Source organism: Tachyglossus aculeatus, chromosome X2 (genome assembly GCF_015852505.1).
Source record: "Tachyglossus aculeatus isolate mTacAcu1 chromosome X2, mTacAcu1.pri, whole genome shotgun sequence".
Classification (NCBI taxonomy): Eukaryota; Metazoa; Chordata; class Mammalia; order Monotremata; family Tachyglossidae; genus Tachyglossus; species Tachyglossus aculeatus.
In genome coordinates, this window is record NC_052100.1 from 18478487 (window position 1) to 18504559 (window position 26073).

A 26073-nucleotide genomic window follows, 5' to 3' on the forward strand; every position below is an offset into this window, starting at 1 on the left:
CAGATTTTGTTCTCCCCCCTTTAAAGCTTTATTGAAGGCACATCTCCTCCAAGAGGGCTTCCCAGATTAAGCCCCGCTTTTCCTCACCTTGTACTCCCTTCAGCATAGCCCTGACTTGCTCCCTGTGCTATTCCCCCCTCTCAGCCCCACAGCACCTATGTACATATCTGTAATTTTATTTATTTGTATTGATGTCTTTCTCCCCCTGTCTAGACTGTAAGATCATTGTGGGCGGGAAATGTCACTGCTTTTTGTTGTGTTGTACTTTCCCAAGTGCTTAGTACAGTGCCTTGCACACACTAAGCACTTACAAGTGAATGAATGAATATGCAGAGTGATGCTTTTGAAAAATGATCTGGGCAGCTGAGTGAAATACGGACAGGCGAGGGGAAGAGACTGGCAATAAGGAGACTGATGAGGTGGCAGATACAGTAATCTGCTCAGGAAATGACCAGTGCCTGGACCAAGATTGTGGTTACTTGAATGAAGAGTAAAAGAGAGTTCTGGGAAACGTAGAGGAAAATCCAAAGGATTTAGTGACAAACTCAATTTGTTGAAAGAGCGTGAGAAATCAAGGATAATGCCAAGTTTGTGGAGTTTGGAGACGGGAAGAATGGTGGTAATGTCAGGTGTGAGGTGGAGGAGTGAAGATGAGGAATTCAGTTTCAATTTACCAAAATGATGGCTTGAAAACAGAGACAGCTCCTGTATGGGACAAAATCATTAGCACATTAAGGATCTATCCTTGAGTGCAAACAGTGTGGCAACATATGATAGTCACACACTGGTCTTTTCAACCACACTTGCAAACATGGATAGATTCTTATCATCAGTAGCATCATCTATATATTGCTTCATAATCACTGAGGATACTGCACCAGAAGGAGAAGACTTGATCTATGGGGATTTTATAATCTGATGGTCTGTTCTCAAAGCTATTCTTGAAAACCATTCAAAATAAAACCCTCATCCTAATAGCAGAAAGAAGAATTGGTAGATTTGGAAGAGGACAGGAAAATAGGCAGAATGCTCGTTCTTTCCAAAATGTAGGGACTATCAGACAATTTTAGAACTGTGTCTACATTTTTGATTTATCAATGGGGAAAGCTTAAAGAATGTCAATGAAAGAGGCTCTAAAGGTCCAAATCTCTGCTTTCAGGACACCTGGAAGTTTGCAGAATTGCCGGGTGAGATCTGGGCACCATTCCCAATATCTAGCTAATTTATGCTTACTTTTGTTTTGCCCTTTCCCGTATTAAAAACTCTCTGAAGGACCCTTCAATGTCATATATAAACCTTTTAGGCCAAATATATTTTTACACAAATGACAGTTCAGCACAAACCTCTGGAGTTACTAAGAAGTGAATAGAGGACAAAGATATTTTTCCCCTTTATTTTTTTGTTCACTAACTCCTCATTTTTGTCTTCTTATGAGAAAACTCCAGGTACATTTAGTGGTTTTAAAAAAGTAACAGAAGTTTAGAACAGAAAGAAACACTCATTTTTCTGCAAATGGTTTAAAGGGATCCTCTTGCAAAGCTGATTCTAAATCTTTCTTGGTCTTTCTCTATTTGCAGCATTTTGGAGTAATTTGCTACTCTCAAAAAAATCACTGGAACTTCCCAAACGCACATCAAAGTCCAAAAAGTACAGAGAAAGGAAGCCCAGAAGGTAAATTTTCAAAGAGGTGTGTGTGTGAGTGGTGTGTGACTGTCATAGATATTAATGGAAATCATAGACTAAATGCTCACATACTTCTTTGAAAAACCACAGCCCCGCCAGGTGTTAATGGTGACAATGAAGGAGCTACATAAAAAGGTCTTACCCTAGGGTAATGCAGGTGAAAATGGAAAATGGTATCGAGACTCTTCCAACATAATAAAAAATATGCAAGAAAAGTGTTTTCATATCAGGGAGTCCTACCAAATTTAGACCACTATACATCTAGACCCCCTTTCTGATCCTAGCCTCAATGGTCTTAGCCTGACTAAAGCACAGTTTAGGATTTGGAATTAAACAAGAATGGCCAAAGTGACACAGAGCAAAGCTTACGATAGGATGAAAATATTTTCCAGATTCTACTTGCTGAAAACTATTACGTTGTTAGCAGTTTGAGTCACAATTAATTGCAGCAAGATTCAACCATTAGGTTGAGCATGAGTGGATAGGAAATGTTGCAGTTTTAGGGTGTGTGCCTGATTGGCAGCACTCTCCCTACTTCCTCCCATCAGCCTCACTGAATGCTGGACTCTACCTTGGGCCCCCCCCTCCCTCTCCCAGATAGCACTGAGGTGGGGGCAATGGGGTTGGGGGCTGGAAAAGCCTCAAATGCTATCTATCAAACAAGTGGATGGATTGATGTTGAGATTCCCAGGTGGGATAAATGGAATGTGGCTCCAAAAACTGTAGTCATTCTCTGCAGTTTGGTACCAAATGTTAGATTTGCCACATTTGTGCCTGGAAAGAGATTTTCCAGAGGTAATTTCATTTCAGAAAATATGCTTGCCTTTACCAGGTATGGCTGATAGGTCATATGAGAAAAGTTCTGGTTTCCTAAAAGTGGCTGCTAGGAAATTGAAGTAAATCATGCGGATCTGCAAGGGACACAAGGGTTTTTTGAAGATAATTTTTCATTAGAAAAATCTAGCTTGTTCTCAGATCTACTGGAGCAGGCTAGTAAAAATGCAAACACACCCACCCATATTTTGAATCTGCAACATGCAAGCTGGGATCAATTTTTTTCAGAACCAGCCTTCCTAAGAAATCCGCTGCCATTACTTTCCCCTGATGGACAGAGATCAAGTCTAGTTCTTTTACTCTACTATCCCTCCTGCCTCCTTGGGGTGCCTCAGGATAGTCCCTGAATAATATTAATTATGGTATTTGTTAAGCACTTACTATGTGCCAAATATTGTTCTAAGCACTGGGGTAGATACAAGGTAATCAGGTTGTCCCACGTGGGGCTCATAGACTTCATACCCTTTTTACAGATGAGATAACTGAGGCCCAGAGAAGTTAAATGGCCTGCCCAAGGACACACAGCAGAAAAGTGGCAGAGCCGGGATTAGAACCCACATCTTCTGACTCCCAAGCCCGTGCTCTTTCCACTAAGCCACACTGCTTCTCTAAGTCCCGGTGGGTGAAAAGCTATGCAAGAACTGCCAGTATTCTTACAAAACTGTATTTTGGGTAGGCTCCAGGGCCAATCAGAGGGTACAAGGCATGTGGATCAATCGCAAGACAAAAATGCCCTGTCTGCACCTGCACAACCAAATGCCTTTTGAACCCAATATGCTGAATTGCAAAAAGAAAAAAAGCAATAATATAAAATACTCTTAACACTAGCTGGCTGGCACATCAAATACCGTTAGTACTGTTAAGAACCATATTGAGTCCATCAAAATTTTTCTATCTGCTATTAGGTTTGCCCTGGACTTGCAGGGTCACTATATTGTAAATAAATGCCTGGGAAGCAACAAGCTAATCTGTAAAGTAGTTGAACACGTACAATGTTTTCAAGGAATCTAGGAGTCGCACATACACCTCGCCCCTACCCCAATATACATTTAATTAAAATAAAAAGCCTAGTAGGAAATTTTGTTGTTAATTCTTCAATATATCTGCTTTGCCAAATGCTGGATGTGTGAGCACCACCACCTCGCTCTCCTTTTCCTTCTCCTCCTTTATATCGCAAGTGTGGGCCACACATGGGTTGAAGGTGACAGCTTTTCCTATTTCTCCCTGCCTCAACCCCTGCAGTTTTGTTCCTCCTGTACAGCAGGGGCCGAGAGGAATACAATATCCATCACTGCAGCTACCATGCAGCCACTTAACTGCTCTGGGCCTCCTTTTCCTCATCTGTAAAATGGGGAGTCAGAACTTGTTCTCCCTCCGCTTTAGACTGTGACCCCCATTTCGGACAGGGACAGGGACTGTACCCCTACCTGATTACCTTGTACTTAACACAGTGCTTAGTATGGTGCTTGGCAAATAGTAAGTGCTTAACAAATACCACAACTATTATTCCCATTATTATTATGATCCCCTCAGCCAGGGCAAATTTATGACATGCCCTTTGTACATCAGGACACTGCTGGGGTAATGAAACTTTCTTTTATATATGAGAAATTTCATTTTGAGATTTAAATGAAAGGACTACATTCTTCAGTCTCTACAGCAACTGTTTTCAGTTTTTCCTCATAATAATAATAATAATGATATTTGTTAAGCGCTTACTATGTGCAAAGTACTGTTCTAAGCACTGCGGAAGATACAAGGTGATCCGGTTGTCCAACGTGGGGCTCACAGTCTTAATCCCCATTTTACAGGTGAGGTTACTGAGGCACAGAGAAGTCATGACATGATGATCCCTGTGACTTCCGATGCATGTCTTCTCTACTGCTTAGAAATCAGGGTGCTGAGACCACTGGGAATCAGGGTCATGGGAAAACAAGTGAAATCCTCAGAGGGTTCTTATAGCTAATAGTATGTGGGGAAGAGAGGGCAGTTACCTACCAGTGCAACAGGTTTCACTGTGCCATCGGGTGAAGTATGCAGCACAGTCCGGCTCCTTCCTCTCTCTGCCCTGCCTCCACCCCCGGGTTCGAGTCCTATCACTACAAATATAGTTACTTGGAGAGAAAGTGATTTCCACCAGCTGGTGTGGAACCCTGTGGGCTACAGTTTAAACTGTAAACAGTTATTCTGTTGTGCTTCATCAAATCCTTCTTTAGTATGAGGCCTCAATCTGGGTCAGGGAAGAGCAGCATGTTGTATTTGGCTCCAGTTTCTCTACTTTCTTCTCAGAGAGTGGTGACCAAAACTGCACACCTGCAAAATTAACCAGCCCAGAGGCTAGTGGAAGGATTACTTCCTGACTCCTCCACAGAATGTCAGGCTCCTGTTGATAGATTGGAGAAGTAGGTGGGCTTTTCTAAGGCCTCACATCCATTTGCAAGTGATTAGGACCCTCCCAGGTATTTTTTGGCTGTACTTTTGCCTAGTCAGTCTCTCCCAACCTGTTCATCCCAGAGCACCCCACTTCCTTGTGCTTGTCCCCTATTGAATTTCCTTCTGGGTTTTTTTTTCTGACCATGTTCCCTAATTTGTCTAGATCACTGTGAATTCTATTCCAGACTTCCTAAGGGTTAGCCACCCTGCTCAATTGAATGTCATCTGCTCTGGACTCTTTTGTCCAGGTCATCAATAAAGATATTGAATAGAACCAGTCCTAGGACTGGCTCCTGGGAAACACCACTCATACATCCTCTCTTCTCCTCCCCCCACTCCCTTCCCACTCCACACCACTCTCTGGCCAGGTTGATACTAACCCTGAAAAGCACTTAGAGGTAATGGCAAAACATGTTTTTCTTTTTAAAAAATCCAATTAAAAATGCTAGATGAAATAAATATTTTAAGCAAGCAGGAGCAAAGTGTGAAGATGCCATATGTTTGGAGTTTTAGTGCCCTCTGAGTGCTGAAATTTATTTGCAGCAAGCAGAAAATAGACAGCAAGCATAAAAATTCAGCAGATTCCCGCTAGTAAAATTATTTATCAAGCTAACAAGGGAGGAACCCTTCTAGTAACAACAAGCCAGTAAGGAAAAGACATGGCTTTATATTTTACCTCTGGGTTAGCACTCCAGTAAAAATGCCAACTGACAAGCTCTTCACATAAACATTTCTTTCTAAATGAGCTGCCTTGTTAGAAAAAAAAGTCTAAGCAAAGGAGCATTAGAGTCACTAGACAGAGATTGTTGCATGGCCACTCCTCTACCCTTTGGTGAAAAAGAATATATGGAAAAAAATAACAATAATATTGTGTAAATGAGTTTTTTTAGAAATACATATTTTCAGTTAGAATTCTAAAACTGTACTTATATCACTGCATCCTGGTGCTTTGATATTTATAAAACTGCAATATTTCAGTAATCTGCTATTCAACCTAAGTTCAGTTTTTGCATCTGGAACAAGGACACACACACACACACACACACACACACACACACACACATGCATGCACATTGACATATTTATATACTGGCATTGACTCTACTGCACAAAACCCATTAATTTATTTGAAAAATGTTGTATAGCCAAACTACTGAACTCGGATTTTACGGTCAAGTTTAATGATATCAAACTTTGATTATAAATTACAAGTGGCCTTACGGCAGCTTGCAGAGACAAAATTGTGTGTTACAACTACAGAATAGCCTGATCCCAATTAAATTTTAAAGAAATAGTTAAGTGAGGCATTCTCAAACCACTACCCTGCTCGTTGAAGCTCTCAACCTATCCCGTCTGGACTACTGCATCAGCCTCCTCTCTGATCTCCCATCCTCGTGTCTCTCCCCACTTCAATCCATACTTCACGCCACTGCCCGGATTGTCTTTGTCCAGAAACGCTCTGGGCATGTTACTCCCCTCCTCAAAAATCTCCAGTGGCTACCAATCAATCTGCGCATCAGGCAGAAACTCCGCACCCTCGGCTTCAAGGCTCTCCATCACCTCTCCCCCTGCTACCTCACCTCCCTTCTCTCCTTCTACAGCCCAGCCCGCACCCTCCGCTCCTCTGCCGCTGATCTCCTCACCGTGCCTCATTCTCACCTGTCCCACTGTCGACCCCCGGCCCACGTCATCCCCCTGGCCTGGAATGCCCTCCCTCCCAACATCCGCCAAGCTAGCTCTCTTCCTCCCTTCAAGGCCCTACTGAGAGCTCACCTCCTCCAGGAGGCCTTCCCAGACTGAACCCCCTCCTTCCTCTCCCCCTCCTTCCCCTCTCCATCTCCCCGTCTTACCTCCTTCCCTTCCCCACAGCACCTGTATATATGTATATATGTTTGTACATATTTATTACTCTATTTATTTATTTATTTTACTTGTACATATCTATTCTATTTATTTTATTTTGTTAATATGTTTGGTTTTGTTCTCTGTCTCCCCCTTCTAGACTGTGAGCCCACTGTTGGGTAGGGACTGTCTCTATATGTTGCCAACTTGTACTTCCCAAGCACTTAGTACAGTGCTCTGCACACAGTAAGTGCTCAATAAATACGATTGATTGATTGATTGATTCTCTGAATAACTGCATCCTGAACAGCATAGCAAATTCCTCTTGTCGAATTTATATTGAAGTCACCCACTAGGAACTCCTCCTTGCTATGATGAGAATTTGACAGTTTAACCATGGCAATGTCCAAAAGTGTTTTTCTACTGCAGAAGGAAATATTATTGGGACAGGCTACAAGATACCACAATATACTGAGCAAATGGGAAAACCGTGAACTTTCCTGAAACCTCAGAAAGAATACACCGCAGTTTTAAACTATGGATCTTTGCTTAATTAGGTTAATAATTTGTTCATCTAAATATCAGCTGGTTCAAGGAAAAGAGAAAAGCCAAACAAAACAAAATTCTCCTTTATTCTCTGCTTCCCTAATGGGCTATCCTTTTCCCCTGCTTCGGCAGAAAATCACTGTCTTGGCTGAACACGCAAAATCTCCCGTCAGCGTTAACTGAGTGCTGCCCTTTCCTACTTGTTTTTTCAGCCAAAAGTCTCCAACTCAAATGCTCCTACTCCAGCTGGGGGCCCCACACATGAATTGTTAAGCTATGGATATTTGTCAAAGGGGGCAATTCCCTGCTACGAGTGAGCACAGACAATCTGGGATAGACAAAACTCTGGGGACTAACTTGGAAATAACAAATGTTAGGTGTTAAAATGTTATGATCGGAGGCTTTGATCTGGCAGTGTGATCTGGGGACAGATCCTTTCTTTGCATTTCATCTTCTAGACTGTGAGCCCATTGTTGGGTAGGAACCGTTTCTATATGTTGCCAACTTGTACTTCCCAAGCGCTTAGTACAGTGCTCTGCACACAGGTGCATTTAGCTTTAATTTTATTTATTCTGATGACTTGACACCTGTCCACATGTTTTGTTTTGTTGCCTGTCTCCACCCTTCTAGACTGTGAGCCCATTGTTGGGTACGGACCATCTCTATATGTCACCAACTTGTACTTCCCAAGCGCTTAGTACAGTGCTCTGCACACAGTAAGTGCTCAATAAATACAATGGAGTGAATGAATAAATATGATTGAATGAATGATGCTGCCAGATAGCAACCAAGTGTCCTACTGGCCAAGCAAAGTGGAACACTAAGTTAATTAGTCATCTAATTCAGACAAAACCAAGAAAACCAAGAATGTTCCTTGATTTTCATGCTAACAGTTGTTGTACCTCATCATCAATCGTATTTATTGAGCGCTTACTATGTGCAGAGCACTGTACTAAGCGCTTACCTGGCCATTTAGAATGGGCAAAATGGGTTTTTTAACCCCAAATGGAAGAGCTAGACGTCCTGCTGATTGTTCTGAGCACAGCAGGATGTGGAAGCAGGATGCAGGACAGCTCAAGAGTGGTAAGAGAATCTGGAGATCATTATTTGAAAGCAAAAGCATCCAAGCTGCAGCTAGGAGGTTACTGAGATCTTTCCTTCATCATGTTCAATTAAGAGTGTGCCGCCTACTGTAGTGCCAAATTAACTTTTCTTATCAGTTTCTTTTGTCTCTTCTTTCTCAGGTTCTAGAATAGAAAAAAACGTTTCTATTCCTACTGATAGACTTCTCAGAAGCCTGTAAACTCAATAATACAGAAATGAAATACTGTTTAACAGTACTGGAGTGTCAGCCATAGGAGAATACAAGAGTCTCAGGTGCAGTTTTGCCTGTAAGTTCAGGATCCAAATTCAAAATGTAGGGGACAGAAACACAGGTAAACCAATTACTCATCTTCATCCTATTTGAAACACTGTACTCCACCAACTGCCTGGCAAAGATTCTTCCAATACCCTTTTAACATCAACATTTTCTTGAAATGCCTGGTTTTCTAAAGTTTTAAAATTATGCTGGACTGGGAAGCCTTTTCAATGTATCCCAGAAATCTCAAAAATAAAGAATTTCAATAAAGTAATTCTCAGAGATTTCTTTCAATATTCTAACATGGCTTCATGTCTGTATTTTTAAAGCTTTCCCTATTTTTCTCAGTGAGGAATGAAGCTTGCTTTAATTTTATAAATAACCAAACAGAACATCACAGCAGTATACAAGCCCATCCCTTTAATTAACTATCATCTGTAACAAAGGGTCTTTGTTTTGATTAACTTTGAGAGACAAAATGAACTCTGGTGTTAGAATATGTTTAAATAATTACACAACCCCAGCTAACTTGGCTGGAGGCAAAGGCAGCATGGGAGAGAAAGAAGAAAGAGACTTTGTCTGCAGAACCCAATTTAAACTAAGAATGACCTCTGGGTCAATTTTTCAGAGTATTTCAGATCAATTCAATTCTCACCTCCACTGCCTACCTGCCAGCAAATGAACTTATTGTGCTTTCCAGGAGACATAAATGACTAAAAGGAAATCATAGCTAGCGGCATGTGAATAACCCCAGTTATTAGATGATGCGTGCAGAAAGGAAATTACCATTTCCCCCTTCTCTTTTTTTTTTTTTTGATGTCATTTTCCCTTGCTGGTGATTAAGTTGTAGGATGCTCTTGCAGATTGTTAATTAGGTGTTAATATCTGCACACAGAATCAGCATGCTCCCACATCTCTCACAGGTCAGGTCTCAGAAGCAGACTGTCTCCAGTGACATTACCTGCAATTCCCCTAGCTACTTTGATTCTCACTCAACAGCTGGAGCTACTGTACCTTTCATGTCTGGCTTCATTTCCTACCTGAAAGTATATGAGTGCTAATATCTTTATTATCTTTCCTGGAGAACTGCCATCCTAGAAACGACGGCATAGCGTGTTTCCCATAGGCATTTTTTGGCCACAATATTTTCAAGACATTTCAAGCAAAATTCTTCATGGCTAGTTAATTTACTGAAGACTTCATTAAGAGTTGGAAAAAGAAAAAAAAAGCAGCAGCAACCAGTGGGTGAAAATAACAAACTTTGGGACAAGAAAAAAAAATGAAACCCGCATGACATCTGTGAGCCTTAGAGGGTGGGATTGTGTGTGTGTGTGTGTGTGTGTGTGTGTGTGTGTGTGTATGTGTGTGTGCCTGCATACACGTGTGTGCACACACACGCATGTGCACACATGCATGGGAGAACGAGAAAAGGAAAATCTGCAAAGGTTCTGGCAGTCCCTCAGGAAGGCCGCATTTAGTAACAAGTCCTCATCTCAAGTCACTTCACTTCTCTGAGCCTCAGTTACCTCATCTGGAAAATGGGGATTAAGACTGTGAGCCCCCCGTGGGACAACCTGATCACCTTGTATTCCCCCCAGCGCTTACAGCAGTGCTCTGCACATAGTGAGCGCTTAACAAATGCCATTATTATTATTATTATTATTATTATTATTATTATTATTATCTCCACTCTTCTGTGCAATCTATATCTGTTTTGTACCTTTAGGAACGTGTCAGATAGCACCTGACTCTCAATGGTACTCTTGCCTTCCAAATGCTTTTCTACTATGAATTCAGTAATAAAATCAAACAAATGAGCTTGAAACCAGAGACCAAAGGCCTGAAAAACTTATGTGGCAACCAAGTCCATCATCACTGTATAGTGGGGGAAGGACTTACGTAAATTCGGGCTGGCTGATCAATTCAGAGAATACTAGGCAAGGCTGGAATCAGTCCCATCTTAGATCTGTAAGTCTGCCACCCACTCTAAAGACAGAGAAACAGAGGCCCAAAGACACACCAGTTTCTAGCCTGAGTACAAGCCACAGCCAAAGGCAGAAGCCATGTCCTGAGGGTCAATCAGGCTTTTACTATTAGATCCACTGATGGGCTTTTTACAACATGTTTTTCAAGGGTTTTTTTTCAAGTTTTTCAAAACAGAGGAATAAGTCAACAACCTGTGTTTTCAGATGTTCTTTGTCTAGAATCTGTCTCCTTATTTTTCATTAAAAATATATTTTGCTAAACAAAAGCAAAATATAATTTTAAGAATATTGTGGATTGAGAATTCCATGCCAAACCTGAACAATTAGCAACTGGTTTTTTATTGGAAAGAGCATGGGCTTGGGAGTCAGAGGTCGTGGGTTCTAATCCTGGCTACACCACTTTGTCTGCTGTGTGACTTTGGGCAAGTCACTTAACTTCTCTGTGCCTCAGTTACCTCATCTGTAAAATGGGGTTTAAGACTGTGAGCCCCATGCGGGACAACCTGATTACCTTGTATCTCCCCCAGCGCTTAGAACAATGCTTGGCACATAGTAAGCGCTTAACAAATGCCACTATTATTATTATTATATACAAAAGACCCACTCTTTATGGGAAAATGCAGTTTTTATTCTGCTGTACAGGTTTCAAATTAACTTGAACAAGGTTGGTAGAAAGCACACTTGATCACTTCAAATTTTTCAAAGAATTTTCACGGTAAATAGTAAATTTTGTAATGTGCTCTTCCAAGCTTGCTTTCCCATTTGCAGGAGCTTATTATTAAAAAAAATGGCTTGAAAAACTCCTTAGGAGAATCAAGTCTGTGGGAGTGGTTCTTAGACCCAGCAATGAGCAACAAAATGACTGAAGCATCAGGGAGTTTGATTTCCCATCCCGTTTCTGCCTAGGGCAGAGAATGCCAGTCACTTATTCAGAAGACAGTTTAGTCAGAACAATGCAGTTACTTAATCTTCGATTTGGCCAGCATCTACCAAAAGTGACATGGATGTTCCCTTGAACTAAAGCCATCGAGACATTCATTTTACAGTCTACCTGAAACAGTTTTTACAGTCTACCTGAAACAGTTCAGCTACCATCACGACCCTGGGTCGATGACATAATTGTTATGGGCAGTAAACTGTTTGGAGGTGTGGGGGAGAGAACCTGTGCTCCCACCACTTCAGGTCATCCCCCTCCCTGCCTTAAGCAAGTGAACTATCCTCTACCCCACAGAAGAGGGTTCTTTCTAAATCCAAAGGATACTTGCTCCCTCACCACATTCCTTGGTTTCTGCTCTATCTGGAGCAACCAGGTGATTTTTGATTTTTAATTGAGTGTTTTCTTTGCTCACCAAGTGAAACTGGGCCTAGACATGGAAAAGCATCCCAGCATCTGGGAGACTTCTGGCATCATTTCAGAGCATCAGACTGGGAAGCTTGTTTCAAAGGCTTCCTTTTATCCTGAACCACCCCTAAAAGGAAAAAGCCTTCCTAACTGGGTTCGCTATTAATGGCATTCCCTTGATTTCATTTCAGATCATTCCACTTGAGAAACAGCTGCCCTAGACTGAGTCTAAATTCTACCAGCAGACAACCACTCACTATCCTTGGGCTCAGAGCTGAACTGCCACCATGGTAGTTCAACCGAACATCCATGACTTTACACTTAAAAGGTTCCTAGGGGAAAATGACTGAGACCACAGAAGTAGGTGAGGCAGCCTGAGAGCCATTACTTTGGTTTGTGGGAAATTCTGCTTGGAAAACTTGGAAAGCATTTGTGGGGGAGGTGGGAGGCAGCTTTCTAGCTCCATTCAGCCTGTGATTTCTTCACCTACTGCAAGTCGGTGGGACAAGGGTATTCTGCAGCTTGAGATGTGAATGAGATATATACTTGGAGATACCCCTAGGAATGAAGATTTAGTAGCATTAAAAACAGAGTTTAGAAAGTGTTCCCAAAATGAAAGACAACTAACCTGCTCCAAAAATGTCTGTGCTTGCATAAAATGGATTCCTGGAAAACTGTTAAATTTTATGGATGTTAGACACTACCACCCCCCCGCCCCGAACACCCCACTTGGTAAAACACCCCTCTGCGCAGGGCTTTAGGCACATGCTTCTTTCAACTCTCCCACCCCACCCCTTCTGCTTGCAAGAGCCATCTCTAAAGAGTTGTTCTTAGCTTCTACAAAAGTGGCAAATTCCCTTTGGGCTTTGTGAGGAGGGAGGGGCTAGTGTCAGTGAAGTGGTGAACTGGAAAAGAAGGAAAGGTCATAATCATGACTTCCACGGCGCAAAAGCAGACGCACTTCTTCCTGGGAATTTGAGTTAAAACATCTGCTTTCTCCATTGAAATCGTGTCCTGGCTGTGCATGTGCAAAATTCTTACTGATAATCACAGAGCTTTCTAGGGCCAAAGCCAGAGGGTGGGGAAACAAACATACTGATGGCAATCCTGCTGCAATCTATTTAGAACCACTCTGAAAATGCTCCAAAAAATCCGCATGGCTTCACACTGCTAAAATTAGCAAGGGACCACGGTGATAGTTGTCTATTGCTGTAAGTCTACAGGGCTATATTCCCTTAACCAAAATGACTTTCTGAGAATAAACTAAGTAACCCTCTCGAGAGTAGAAGGTATTGACCTTTTCATATCTGTGCTTATAATTTCTAATATCAAAGAGAAACTTCATTGAATTGCCCTTCTCTTTCCCAAATTCCCCATCTGACCGATGTCTTTCTCTTTCTTGCTTTGACCTGTCAATCATGTTCCTAGCTGAAATTTGATTCATCTCCCACTAGTGACCTCAGATGAAATATTACCATAGGGGTCAGAACAATGTGAACCTTGCCATAAAAGTTCATTAACTCTTTGTGGGTTTTGACATTTATTTGATTCAGGGGAGCAGATCTCGGCATTGGGCTGGGTTACAATATTTGATTGCCGGTGCTCAACTCTCAATTATTAACAGGAATGATGGGGGCGGTCATAGGTTCTTGGTCAGGACAGCACTAAGTCCTGGCAAGAGGACAATAGTTAAAGCTTGGGATCAATTAAAGAGACACCAGCTTAGGGAAAAAAATGATTCAGGAAGATAATTTGGATTATTTTAAATGGTATAAAGCAGATTTGGCAGACATATTCAGAGAACAAGGCAAAGAAACTACCATTTCATTGAGCCTTTTTAAGATTCTTCTTCCTAGTGTAAAAAGTGGACTAACTCCCCCACAAATCTCCTGAAACTATCCTGGTCACCCAAGTATTAAAAATAAAAACCAAACCTGGTTAGTTCAAATAAAAGACTTGATGACTAAGTAACTGTCAGCTTCTTCCACAATGAGAGGTTAAATACTTATATTTCCACTGTAATTAATGCAAATTGAATAATCTCATTCTGGGATACAGAATGGAGAAGCAGTGTGGCTCAGTGGAAAGAGCATGGGCTTTGGAGTCAGAGGTCATGGGTTCAAATCCCACCTCCGCCAACTGTCAGCTGTGTGACTTTGGGCAAGTCACTTAACTTCTCTGTGCCTCAGTTACCTCATCTGTAAAATGGGGATCAAAACTGTGAGCCCCCCGTGGGACAACCTGATCACCTTGTAACCTCCCCAGCGCCTGGAACAGTGCTTTGCACACAGTAAGCGCTTAACAAATACCATCATTATTATTATTATTATACAGAGTATCTTTATTTGTTAGTTATCAAATGTTAATATAGAGTTGAGGATTGAAGACTGTTACTCCAGGAATATTTGTATAGGAAATAACTGAAATTAATTGCTTTTTGACTCTCACACTTAAATCCATCATTTGTATTGCATATCAACAGAAGTTCAGTTCACAACTTATTTCGCTAGTGTAGACAGCCATATTTAAAAACATCTAAACAAGAAATGAATTATGCTCAACCCCTTGAAATAAAATCCCCACAAAGTTGAAATATTCACTTTCTCTTTATACACTAAGGTTCACTTGTTGAAAAACCACTGAGGTTCAGTTGCATTATATTCCCACATGCAAAATTAAATCAAAATGTACCTTTTTGATGTCAGGCAACAGGAATTTTCACATCACTGATGTTGAGGATTCTCTTGGATACCTAATTTAGCAAATATATTAAAATAAACAAAGCTTAATTAATAATCATTGATTTTTTTCAAAAATGCCATGTTTTAATTAATGTCTAACAACCATACAGAGTAAAATTATTTCACACACATTTAGTTTTCATCACTGATAGTTGTTCTTTTAATTTTGTCAATTTGTGACTACCATCTTCTCCCTGGGCAGCAACCGCAACTTTTATTTCTACTGAATGTTCCCCAAGCACTTACTAGTGTCCTGAACACATTCAGCAGAGCAGCTTGCATGCAGTGACTGCTTTGCTCCCACTCTCCGCTTCTTCCTCATTGCTATTTTCAACCTCACACTTTTGGGTGTCCCGTTCTCTTCTGACTGCAAATATGCTCATGTCTCCCCCATACTAAAAAACAACTTTCTCAATCCCACAGCCCCCTTCTGATATCGTGCCATATCCTTACTCCCATTCCGATACAAACTCCTGGGACAGATGGCATACACCTGCCACCTTCATTTTCCTCTCTACCAATTCTCTTCTGGACTCACTACATTCCTTCACTCCACCAAGACTGTACTCCCTAAGGTCACCAATGACCAGCTTATAGCCACATCCAAAGAGCTCTTCTCTGTTCTAATCCTTCTTGACAGTACAGCTGCCTTGGATACTGTGGACCAGTCCCTCCAGCTTGAAAATCTATTAAACCTGGGTTTTCCTACAAGACACTAGCATGGTTTTCCTCCTAACGTCTTTGACCTCTCCCTCTCAGTTTCATTACTAGCTCCCTGTCTGCACCTCATCCCCTTACTGTGGGCATTCCGCAAGACTCTATTCTGGGCCCTCTACTTTTCTTAATCATTCACTGGGAGAGCTCATCTGCTCAATTTCAGCTACCACTCCTCTGAGGATGACTCCCAAATCTTCCTCTCCGGCCCCGACCTCTCAGTTTACCTCTACAATCCCACCCCTCCTCTTGCTTCCAGGACATTTCCTCAAACTCAACATATCAAAAACGGAACTACTCATCTTCCTTCCCAAACCCACTCACCTTATATTTTCCCTGTCTATCAATAACATAATCATCCTCCTTGACTCAGAAACCCCCACCCATGGTGTCATCCTCTATTTCTCACTGCTTTTCAGCTCTAACATCCAATCTACTGCCAAATCTTGCTGGTTCTTCCTACACATTTCCTGGCTTCACCCCTTTCTCTCCACCCCAACTGCTACTACACTGGTCTAAGCACTGTTCTTATGTTAGCTAGACTATTTCATCAGTCTCATCATTGGTCTTCCTGACTTTAGCTCTCTCCCTTCCAATCTATACTTCCTGTGCTACTCAATCAATCAGTAATATAACGATAGTAATAATAATTATGGTACTTTTTAAGTGCTTACTATGTGCTAAGCATGGTTCTAAGCACTGGGGTACATACAAGTTAATCAGGTTGGGCACAGTCCCTGTCCCACATATGGGGCTCACACTCTTAATCCCCATTTTACAGATGAGGTAATTGAGGCCCAAGAAAGTTAAGTGACTTGCCCAAGGTTGCACAGCAACATGTGGCAGAGCTGGAATTAGAACCCAGGTCCTTCTGATTCCCAGCCCTGTGCTCTATTCACTAAGCCACGCTGAGCACTTACTATGTGCAGAGCACTGTGCTATGCATTTGGGAGAGTGCAATATAGTTGGTAGATACATTCCTTGCCCACAGTGAGTACAGAAGTGCTAGATTGGCAGGTAAGATGATACCACTTGGGGTGGGTGTTGTGGAATGAATCAGGGAAGGCATGAACAACATGGGCAGAGCTGTGGTTTGTTGGATTGAGGGGAAAGGGAGTTCCAGACTGGAGCAACAGCATTCTGTACTTCCCCCCCTTCTAGACTGTGAGCCCGTTGTTGGGTAGGGACCATCTCTATATGTTGCTGACTTGTACTTCCTAAGCGCTTTGTACAGTGCTCTGCACACAGTAAGCGCTCAATAAATATGATTGAATGAATGAATGAACAATTAGCTTACAGTGTAAAAGAGGAGACAGATGTTAACTGAGACGTTAATCTTCTTGAAGTCTTACTCGGCACACATCTCTCCACTCCCCCAGACCTTATATTGGTTTCTTTTTTCCCTCCCACATCAAGCAAAGCTCTCCATCATCTTTCCCCATCTTACACAGCTGCTCTTTTCACCATCGTGCTCTCTTCATTCCTCTGATGATAGCTTTCCAAGTTGCATCATACCCTTCTTGACTCTCTCCTCTGTCCCTTCACTCGTGCTGTTGCTCCAGTCTGGAACTCCCTCGCCCCTCAATCCAACAAACCACAGCTTTGCCCGTGTTATTCATGTCTTCCCCGATTCATTCCAAACACCCCAAGTTGTATCATCTTACCTGCCAATCTAGCACTTCTGTACTCATTTAGTCACACCCACTTATACTTGTGTACACATTTTTATTCAGTTATTCATGCTGATTACTTTATTTGAAAATGTTTATGTCTGAATCTCCAGTGTGAGTATTTCATGGGCAGAAATTGTAACTCTTCATTCTGCGGTACCTTCCCAAGAGCTTAGTACAGTGGATTGCACTCAGTGGGTGCTCAGTAAATACCATTACTCTCTCTACTACTACTACTACTATTACTACTCCTCCTCCCTGCACACAATAGGCCCTCAGCCTAGACTGACAGCAAATGACAACCCAGGCTAAAATACAAGAAGAATGGTTGTTTGTCCTTGGTTTCACTCCCCAACCCACAGTGGTTGGCTTGGCTTAGCAAAGGCCAAATTTAGATAGGCCCTGGGGATCCCTGGGGCTCGTCTCGGAACCAGCCTGTCACACTCAGTAAGTAGGTGCTCAATGAACGCCATTATTACTAGTATCACTATCACTTAGTATCAAATAGCCTGGAGATGGTCTGGAAATAGGCAAGACTTCCTTGGCCCTAAATTGAAACAGAGCTGCCCCATGGTGGCACTGTTAGGGCAAAGCAAGAACAGAACCCCCTCTCCCCTCAGGATGCAGAAGGATGTGATGCTTGGCAGCTTGCTGTGCTCTGATCCAGGCTGGATTCCACTGCTGGCGTTGCTTAACTGAGCGGTAGACGTGATTTTAATGAACAGAAACATTTACTGTGGATGCTTCCCCCTTATTTATTACCTCACCCTCTATTTGAATTAGTAACAGGGAGTGCTTAGTGCTGTGATACGAAAATTAGGCTGCTTGAAAAAAAATCTTTTACTCAACAATGAATAATAAAACACCACAATTCAGAGTAGTTAGCTTTCTGTGGTTTCCAAATTTTTCTTATTGCTATTAACTGTACTAACATAAGTGGCAAACTAATTATCATTTACTGTACACAGTCCATTATTTTTCAGACAGCAGCTTAATAACAAAGCAGGGCTGTCATTCCTCCCTACGTTAGTCACACTTTACAAGTTAGGACTGTCAAAATAAATTTAAAATCTAATTTGAAAATTCAATGACTTTAGAAGAAATTTATGTATGATATAAATACACCAGTAAATCAATCTCTCTTTCAATAGAGATATTGAGTTTTTTATTTTAATCACCTATATTTCTCTTTTAATATCCTTAAAATTCACATAAGCACTGGCTACAAACAATAAAATCCATTTAAAGTGAAGTGATTAATGTGAAGAAGTTCCCTTTCTTTCTTAATGGTATTTGTAAAACACTTACTATCTGTCAGTCACTGTACTAAGCACTGGGGATGGACATATGGGGCTCCCATTTTACAGATGTGCTAATGGAGGCACTGAGAAGTTAACTTGTCCAAGGTCACAGTGCAGACAAGCGGTGGAGCTTGGATTAGAACTCAGGTCCTTCTGACTCCCAGGCCCCTGCTCTATCCACTGCACTTAGAACAGTGCTTTGCACATAGCGCTTAATAAATGCCATTATTATTATTATTATTATTATTATTATTATTATTATTGCTATTATCATAGACCACACTGCTTCTCTTCTTATATTAACCTCATTTACAGAAACTCCTTAATAATCCCAAATCTCTTGATGAGGGCATTTATTAAGCACTTACTATGTGCAAAGCACTGTTCTAAGTGCTGGGGAGGTTACAAGGTGATCAGGTTGTCCCACATGGGGCTCACAGTCTTCATCCTCATTTTACAGATGAGGGAACCGAGGCACAGAGAAGTTGAGTGACTTACCCAAAGTCACACAGCTGACAATTGGCAGAGTCAGGATTTGAACCCATGACCTCTGACTCAATCAATCGTATTTATTGAGCGCTTACTGTGTGCAGAGCACTGTACTAAGCACTGCACTAAGAGACTCCAAAGCCCGTGCTCTTTCCACTGAGCCACGCTGCTTCTCTAAATATTTTACCTAAATATTTTTGTTTGGCCTCATTCCATCAATCACTCTGCCCAGTCTGTGGTGCTCACCAATATTGTATATGTGTCCATTTGAATACCATGCTAACAGTATCAAAACAACTTTATATGAATAGATGTTTTACATTATATATGTGTCCATTTGAATACCATGCTAACAGTATCAAAACAACTTTATATGAATAGATGTTTTACATTAATTTCTTGTTATACAGTCTTATAACAGAATAGGAAAATATGTACCTAAAATTAGAATTTGGAGACTTCAAATGCAAAGCAATTTGTGTTAGTATTTGGATTGCTAAACCTTCATCCTAAATAGCAGTAGTAAAAGCATTTGTGAATTGCTTTTGGTGTGCAGAACACTGGACTAAGCACTGGGAACAAATACAGAAGTGGAGCACCAGTCAGGATCCCTGTCAACTACACATTTGACTGCCAAGATCATTATTCTTTAGAGTATAGAAATTTCTATTATATAAATATCCAAAGTGATTCAAAATAATGTTTGCTTTTTTTCAAGCAAGTGAAATATTTACCCCTACTACATTAGATTTCTCTGTAGAAGAAAATTTACACATGGTTATTTCTTCCAACATAATTCTCAATTTAACAAACAACATCCACCTGGATGAAGCCTTTAAATGACATAATCAGGACAGTTACTCCTTAAAAGCCCTATTTGAAATCATGTTTGGGATCTCTTCAAGCATATGATTTTTTTTAGACCCTTCTGGGTTCACTTTCCTCCCTAAACCATGACCTCTGTTTTCATGTCACTGGTGAATGTATCCAGTTACCAATGTATTCAGTTTCCAAAGTGGGTAAGGGATTTTTCACACCTGAAGAACATCTCACAATCTTTGTGGTTAGTCTGCATTAGTTATCTTTATATCAGCAGCTGGCCACCATTAAAGGACAGTCCTCCTCTGGATGCAACAATATAATACAGCCAGATGCCTGAAGTAGAGTTATTCCCTCCACTTAGACCTGAGGGGCATCTAGTGGGCTTATTCTGTTAACAATTCAACTTAATTATTAGAGAAAATATTTTAATGGCTTTTTTATTGATATACATAAAATTGTTACACTGAATTAATGTGGACCACACACATGTTGAAATTATTTAAAATACAACAGAGACTACGAGCACATTTGGGACTACCAAGGACCAGCCTGAGCAAAGGAATTTACTTATTACAGCATAAGGTTCTCTAAAAGTGAAGTTTTATTCGATGAAGCACTGATGCCAAGATGCTAAGCAGAATTTAGTACTGTGATCATTTTTATTTTATAAAGTTAATACCTCAGATTTATCTTTTAATGGGTCTTCTTCTCTACAGTATGCTCCTTTAAAGGGTTCCACAATAAAAGCAGATGAAAAAATAAGTTCAAGCCTTGCCTGACACTGGTATGACATGAATATAATATTTTAATGGATTTAATATTTGCGTGAGTTATAGGATTTTTTCTAGACTGTCATCTATCAAAGGTAGTTTTTTTTTTTTTTTATCTGAACCTGCAAAAGGTCAAAAACCATCTCAGGCCTCAACATTTTTTTATAGCCTTAAATATGCTAACGAATGTTTCGTGTTAAAACTAGATTCAGAAAAGTACTGTGGTGTTAAATTGGCCTAAATATTATGTCATCAGAAGTTGGGTGGAGATGGGAAGCTGGGGGGACGTGAGTGGTTGTTGTGGGGTGATACGGCCTCCCCTTGGGACCAACTCCAAGTTAAGAAGTCTAAGCCCTAATCAGGGTGAGGCACTGCAGGTGGCGGCTATAAATGCAAAGCCAAGACTAGTATTTGCCTGCACCCAGCATGTCTGGGACAGTCAATCATGCATCAATCTTTTCAACTGCATCTTCTCACGTGGAAAGTAAGTGGCATCACCTTTGAGACAATGGACAGTGTTCAATCAGTGCAAGCAGAGTTCTGTAGACAGAGTGGTTCCTGGCAATGCCACACTCACCAGGCCCCTGGGATCATGGAAAGGCGCATCTCTTCTGCTGCTGAGCGGGGAAGATGTTGTCCATTTTGGGTTGGACAGTAGGACAACTTCCATAAGGTGTGTGCTTGAGCCCCTGAGGGACAAGAACCATCTCCCAGCACTTAGTGCTGTGCTTTCCACACTGAGCACTTAATAAATAGTATTATCATTACTACTTCCAGATGCTATTCACATCAGTACCCACCCTCCCTTCACAGGGAGCAGGGAATCACTTGGGTGAATGAGGTCTTGAATGGTGGAGAGAAGGGGAGAGTTGAATCACAAGCACTAAAATGCTGGACCACACCCTGGCCATAAATGCTCACTGTCCCATAGTGGCTGAGTAGGTGTGGATGCTTTTATGAGAACAGTAGTTTGCACACATCTCTAAAATTTGATTCTCGCCCATTCTGAAGGGTGTGTAATTGAGGAGCTTGGAGTTGTATAAGGCAAAGGTGTAATAAACCAGAGCAACGTAGTGTTTATATTTCCAACGCCTTTCTCCCATGCAATCCTAGAGAGCTGAATTTATACTCCCTTCAAATAGGGGAATCTCAAGGTTCCCATTTCTGAAATTACAGCCACTTTTCGGGCTACTTTCTTAGGTCATATACTTTTATAATGTAATGCTACACACCCCAACACCACCACTACCACCACCCTGCAATGCACACACACATTGAACTGAGAGCCTATGCAAGTGAACATTCAAAAGCCAAATGAGTTTTGTAAGTTTACTTCCTCTTACCTTTCAAAAAGCTTCAAGGAAAGTATAGCCTGAATTTCTTTCTATTTTTCACTTAATAACCTAACTTCCAGTTGTTACACCCACAGAGGGAAAAAAAGGCCTACTACAAATACAAAATTGACTACAGAAATATACCTAAAATAAGATTAATTATCAGTAGTCAGCTTGCATGATCTCAGGGCTAACTTTGGCAGGTAGGTGGATGGGTCTCTTGTTTCAGGATTTGAAAATGTACATGCATATGAACTAAAAAACCCATGCACCTTTTTAAAAATTGTATTAAGCGCTTACTGTGTCAGGCACTGGGGTAAATATAAGTTAATCAGGTGGGACACAGTTCCTGTCCCACATGGAGCTCCTGGTCAAGTAGGATAGAGAACAAATACTGAATCCCCATTGTACAGATGAGGAAACTGAGGCACAGAGAAGTCAAGTAACATACCCAAGGTCACACAGCAGACAAATGGTGGAGCCAGGATTAGAACCCAGGTCCTCTGGCTCCCAGGTCCCTGCTCCTTCTACTGCACCATGATGCTTCCCACTTATAATAATAATAATAATAGTAATGATTGCATTTATTAAGCACTTACTATGTGCAAAGCACTGTTCTAAGCGCTAGGCAGGTTACAAGGTGATCAGGTTGTCCTACATGGGGCTCACAGTCATAATCCCCATTTTACAGATGAGGTAACTGAGGCACAGAGAAGTTAATGACTTGCCCAAAGTCACACAGCTGCCAATTGGAAGTGCCGGGATTTGAACCCATGACTTCTGACTCCAAAGCCCGTGCTCTTTCCACTGAGCCACAACTGCTTCACTTGGATACAGAATACTACCTCTGTGTATAATTAGCCTTGGGTTTCTTTTCAAGTCACTAAACTATTTCCCATTTAATAAGAGGAAACATCATAAAAGGCTAATTTGTGGCGAGTGTAATTATGAAGTCCAAAGTTTGGGCCTGTCACCCGTGGAGAACACTGCCACAATCCACCCAGGTACCTCTGGTAAAGAGACTGGTTGGCGTTCCCAACTTTTTTAAAAACTGATTTTGGTCCTTGTGCTATCAGTGCTAGTCTAATTCTGTTGCCTGCATTTGTCTTTTTCTCCCTGGAACATGATTCAGAGAACAACCTCTCTCTTTTTAATTTAGCAAAAAATGGCCCATTGCCCAGAAGCAACAGGCACCTATGATTCCTGTTAGCAGAACTTCCTGGAGAATTTCCTGCCCAAGCTCTCATGGGGCTCAGTGCCCTACCTGGGACAGGAGACAGGAAGAGGGAGCAAGTGGAAAGAAAAGTGATAACTTCCATCCAGGCTCTTTAGCCAGTGCTGGCACCTGGAAATGAACAGAGGAAGGTGAGGATGGAAGGCCGCTAACCTCCTCCTCACCTGTCCCGCCGTCGACCCCAGGCCCACATCCTTCCCCTGGCCTGGAATGCCCTCTCTCCACACATCCGCCAAACTCGCTCTCTTCTTCCCTTCAAAGCCCTACTGAGAGCTCACCTCCTTCAAGAGGTCTTCCCAGACTGAGCCCCCTTTCTCCTCTCCTCCTCATCGCCCCCCTGCCCTACCTCCTTTCCATCCCCACAGCACTTGTATATATTTGTACATATTTATTACTCTATTTATTTTACTTGTACATATTTACTACTCTATTTTATTAATGATGTTCATATAGCTATAATTCTATTTATTCTGACAGTTTTGACACCTGTCTACATGTTTTGTTTTGTTTTCTGTCTCCCCCGTCTAGCCTGCGAGCCCATTGTTGGGTAGGGACCATCTCTATATGCTGCCAACTTGTACTTCCCAAGCGCTTAGTACAGTGCTCTGCACACAGTTAGCACTCAATAAATACGATTGAATGAATGAAGGGGCCCAGTGCTCCAGGAGCCCTAGGCTGGACTGGGTTCAGAGAAGCAGCCTGGCTCAGTGGAAAGAGCACTGGCTTTGAAGTCAGAGGTCATGGATTCAAACCCCGGCTCCGCCAATTGTCAGCTGTGTGAGTTTGGGCAAGTCACTTAACTTCTCTGTGCCTCAGTTCCCTCATCTGTAAAATGGGGATTAAGACTGTGAGCCCCTCGTGGGACAACCTGATCACCTTGTAACCTCCCCAGCGCTTAGAACAGTGCTTTGCACATAGTAAGCGCTTAATAAATGCCATCATTATTATTATTATTTAACTATGCCAGGCTGTCACATGCTAGGCACAACTGACTCGGCCCTATGGATAAAGGGGCTGGGCCAGGCCATAGGGGAGCGGGTGGTAGTGGTCTTGGCTTTTTTTCCTCCCTCACTCTCTTTCTCCATGGCTTCTCCTAGCAGTGGAGTCCCAGGACAGGGCAAAGCAATCAGTGGATCCCCTGGCACACCGAGTTGGGTTACCTACTTAATTCAGCCCAGCCCTATCCTAACCTAGCCCCATCCTAGCCCAGTGCCCATACCTGGTAGCCCAGCCCCAGTCCCATGGGCTAATATAGCCAGGTAATCTTCAGAAACTGCTTTGGGATTGAGGGAGGCAGGCAAAGATTGGTCCCCTGGACCAGAAGTGAAACTGGGATGGGAAAAGGTCACGGGTAACGTGTTTGTCCCCAACCCGATTTGCTTCTATCCACCCGAGCACTTAGTACGGTGCCTGGAACATAGTAAGCACTTAACAAATACCATAATTATTATTATTACAAATGGTTGGGAGAGTGGCAAGAGGGCAGAAATAGGGCTGTGTACTGTAACCCACCCCTGTGATTTCTTCCACTCCATCATGCAGTCCAGTTATCACTGCCACTTCTTTTCCCCGGAGCACCCCATGTCCCGATGCCAAGGATCGGTGTGCGATATGGGAAAGGAAAAATGAAATTGTGCTTCGACACAAACCAGAAGAGGTAGGGGACGGTGGGTCTCGGAAGGTGATTCCATATGTCCCCAAACTAGTGGGATTCCGAGCCCTAGGCAGGCTTTATTCAAAGAGCAACTGTCAGGCCACCTAAGGAGATCTGTGGGGTGATGAACTGGGTTTACAGGTGGTCTATTCTTTTCCCGCAAGTCAACCTTCCTTTACGGTTCAGTACCTACTCAGGGGTACTGAGGGAGCCCATCACAGACACCTGCCAGTTTAGGAATATGAGTACACCTCTCCAATGGACTCTGCCTGGATCTCTGCCTACTTTTCCTACCATTACTCCTGACTTACTGAATAGCCTCCTGCTGAGCCTTGAGAAGCAGCATGGCCTAGTGGAAAGGGCACAAGCCCAGGGTTCAGAGGACCTGGGTTCTGATGCCGACTTTGTCAATTGCCTGCTGTGTGACTTTGGGCTAGTCACTTAACTTCGTTGTGCCTCAGTTATCTCATTTGTAAAATGGGGATTGAATCCCTGTTCTCCCTCCCCCTTACCCTGGGAGCCCCACACGGGATAAGGACTGGCTCTGACCTGATTATCTTCTATCTACCCCGGCAAGTTACAACGGCATTTGGCACATGGCATATGCTTAAAAAAAAAATACAGCAATGATTATTCATCCTCCCAACTACTTAGGGTCCCTCCACTCAAGCCAGGGAACCAACTGTCCCAAACAACTTAAGTTAGGAGTAGGCAGCTCAACAGCAGCCCCATTCCCTGGTTCAGGCTTATAAAATGTTGCTGCAGGTTGGTGTTTTTCCCAAGGTTCAACCCCCTCTCTTTGTTTTCCATAGGTTGTGACAAATTGCAAGTAGGAGCATTAAAAATTAGAATGGAGTGAGGCAATCAGAGAGTAGTTGGCAAAAGCAGTAAAACCCAGAGCCTAGTACCCTGGATTAAATGTTCCCATCCCAGCCCTCATTAGACCTTCCCATCAGTCCTGGGGGAAATATATAAAAGCCATTTCCTTTCTTCCCCCAAACTTCCTCACATATACCCTGCCCCCAAAGAATTATTGACCTCTCTGATAACTGGAAGCAGAGGATGAAAACAGTCCAGCAAAGAAATTGTGCAATTTAAGTGGTCTACAGTTTGTAAGGGTTGCTTGATTTAAATTTGGTGGAAAATGGAGAAGAGGGACAAAGACACGATCTTCAGTGCCTCTTTACAGAGGCATCTGGATATCACAGCTCAAATGTGGAACTACGAGGAGAACTAAACAGAGGATTCTATCTACAATAACTCCCTAAACATGTCCATTTATGAAATGATCTTTCTATGCAAAACTTACGTGATCCTAA

General features: G+C 42.1%; 1 protein-coding gene across 1 annotated transcript in view; it reads right to left on the reverse strand.

The window, feature by feature from the left end:
- MAF (MAF bZIP transcription factor) overlaps positions 1-26073 on the reverse strand; it is a 288890-nt gene that overhangs the window by 255184 nt on the left and 7633 nt on the right. The window contains 1 exon segment of the mRNA XM_038770583.1: positions 14717-14777. Coding sequence (XP_038626511.1) covers positions 14744-14777 — 34 coding nt within the window. The 3' untranslated portion in view covers positions 14717-14743.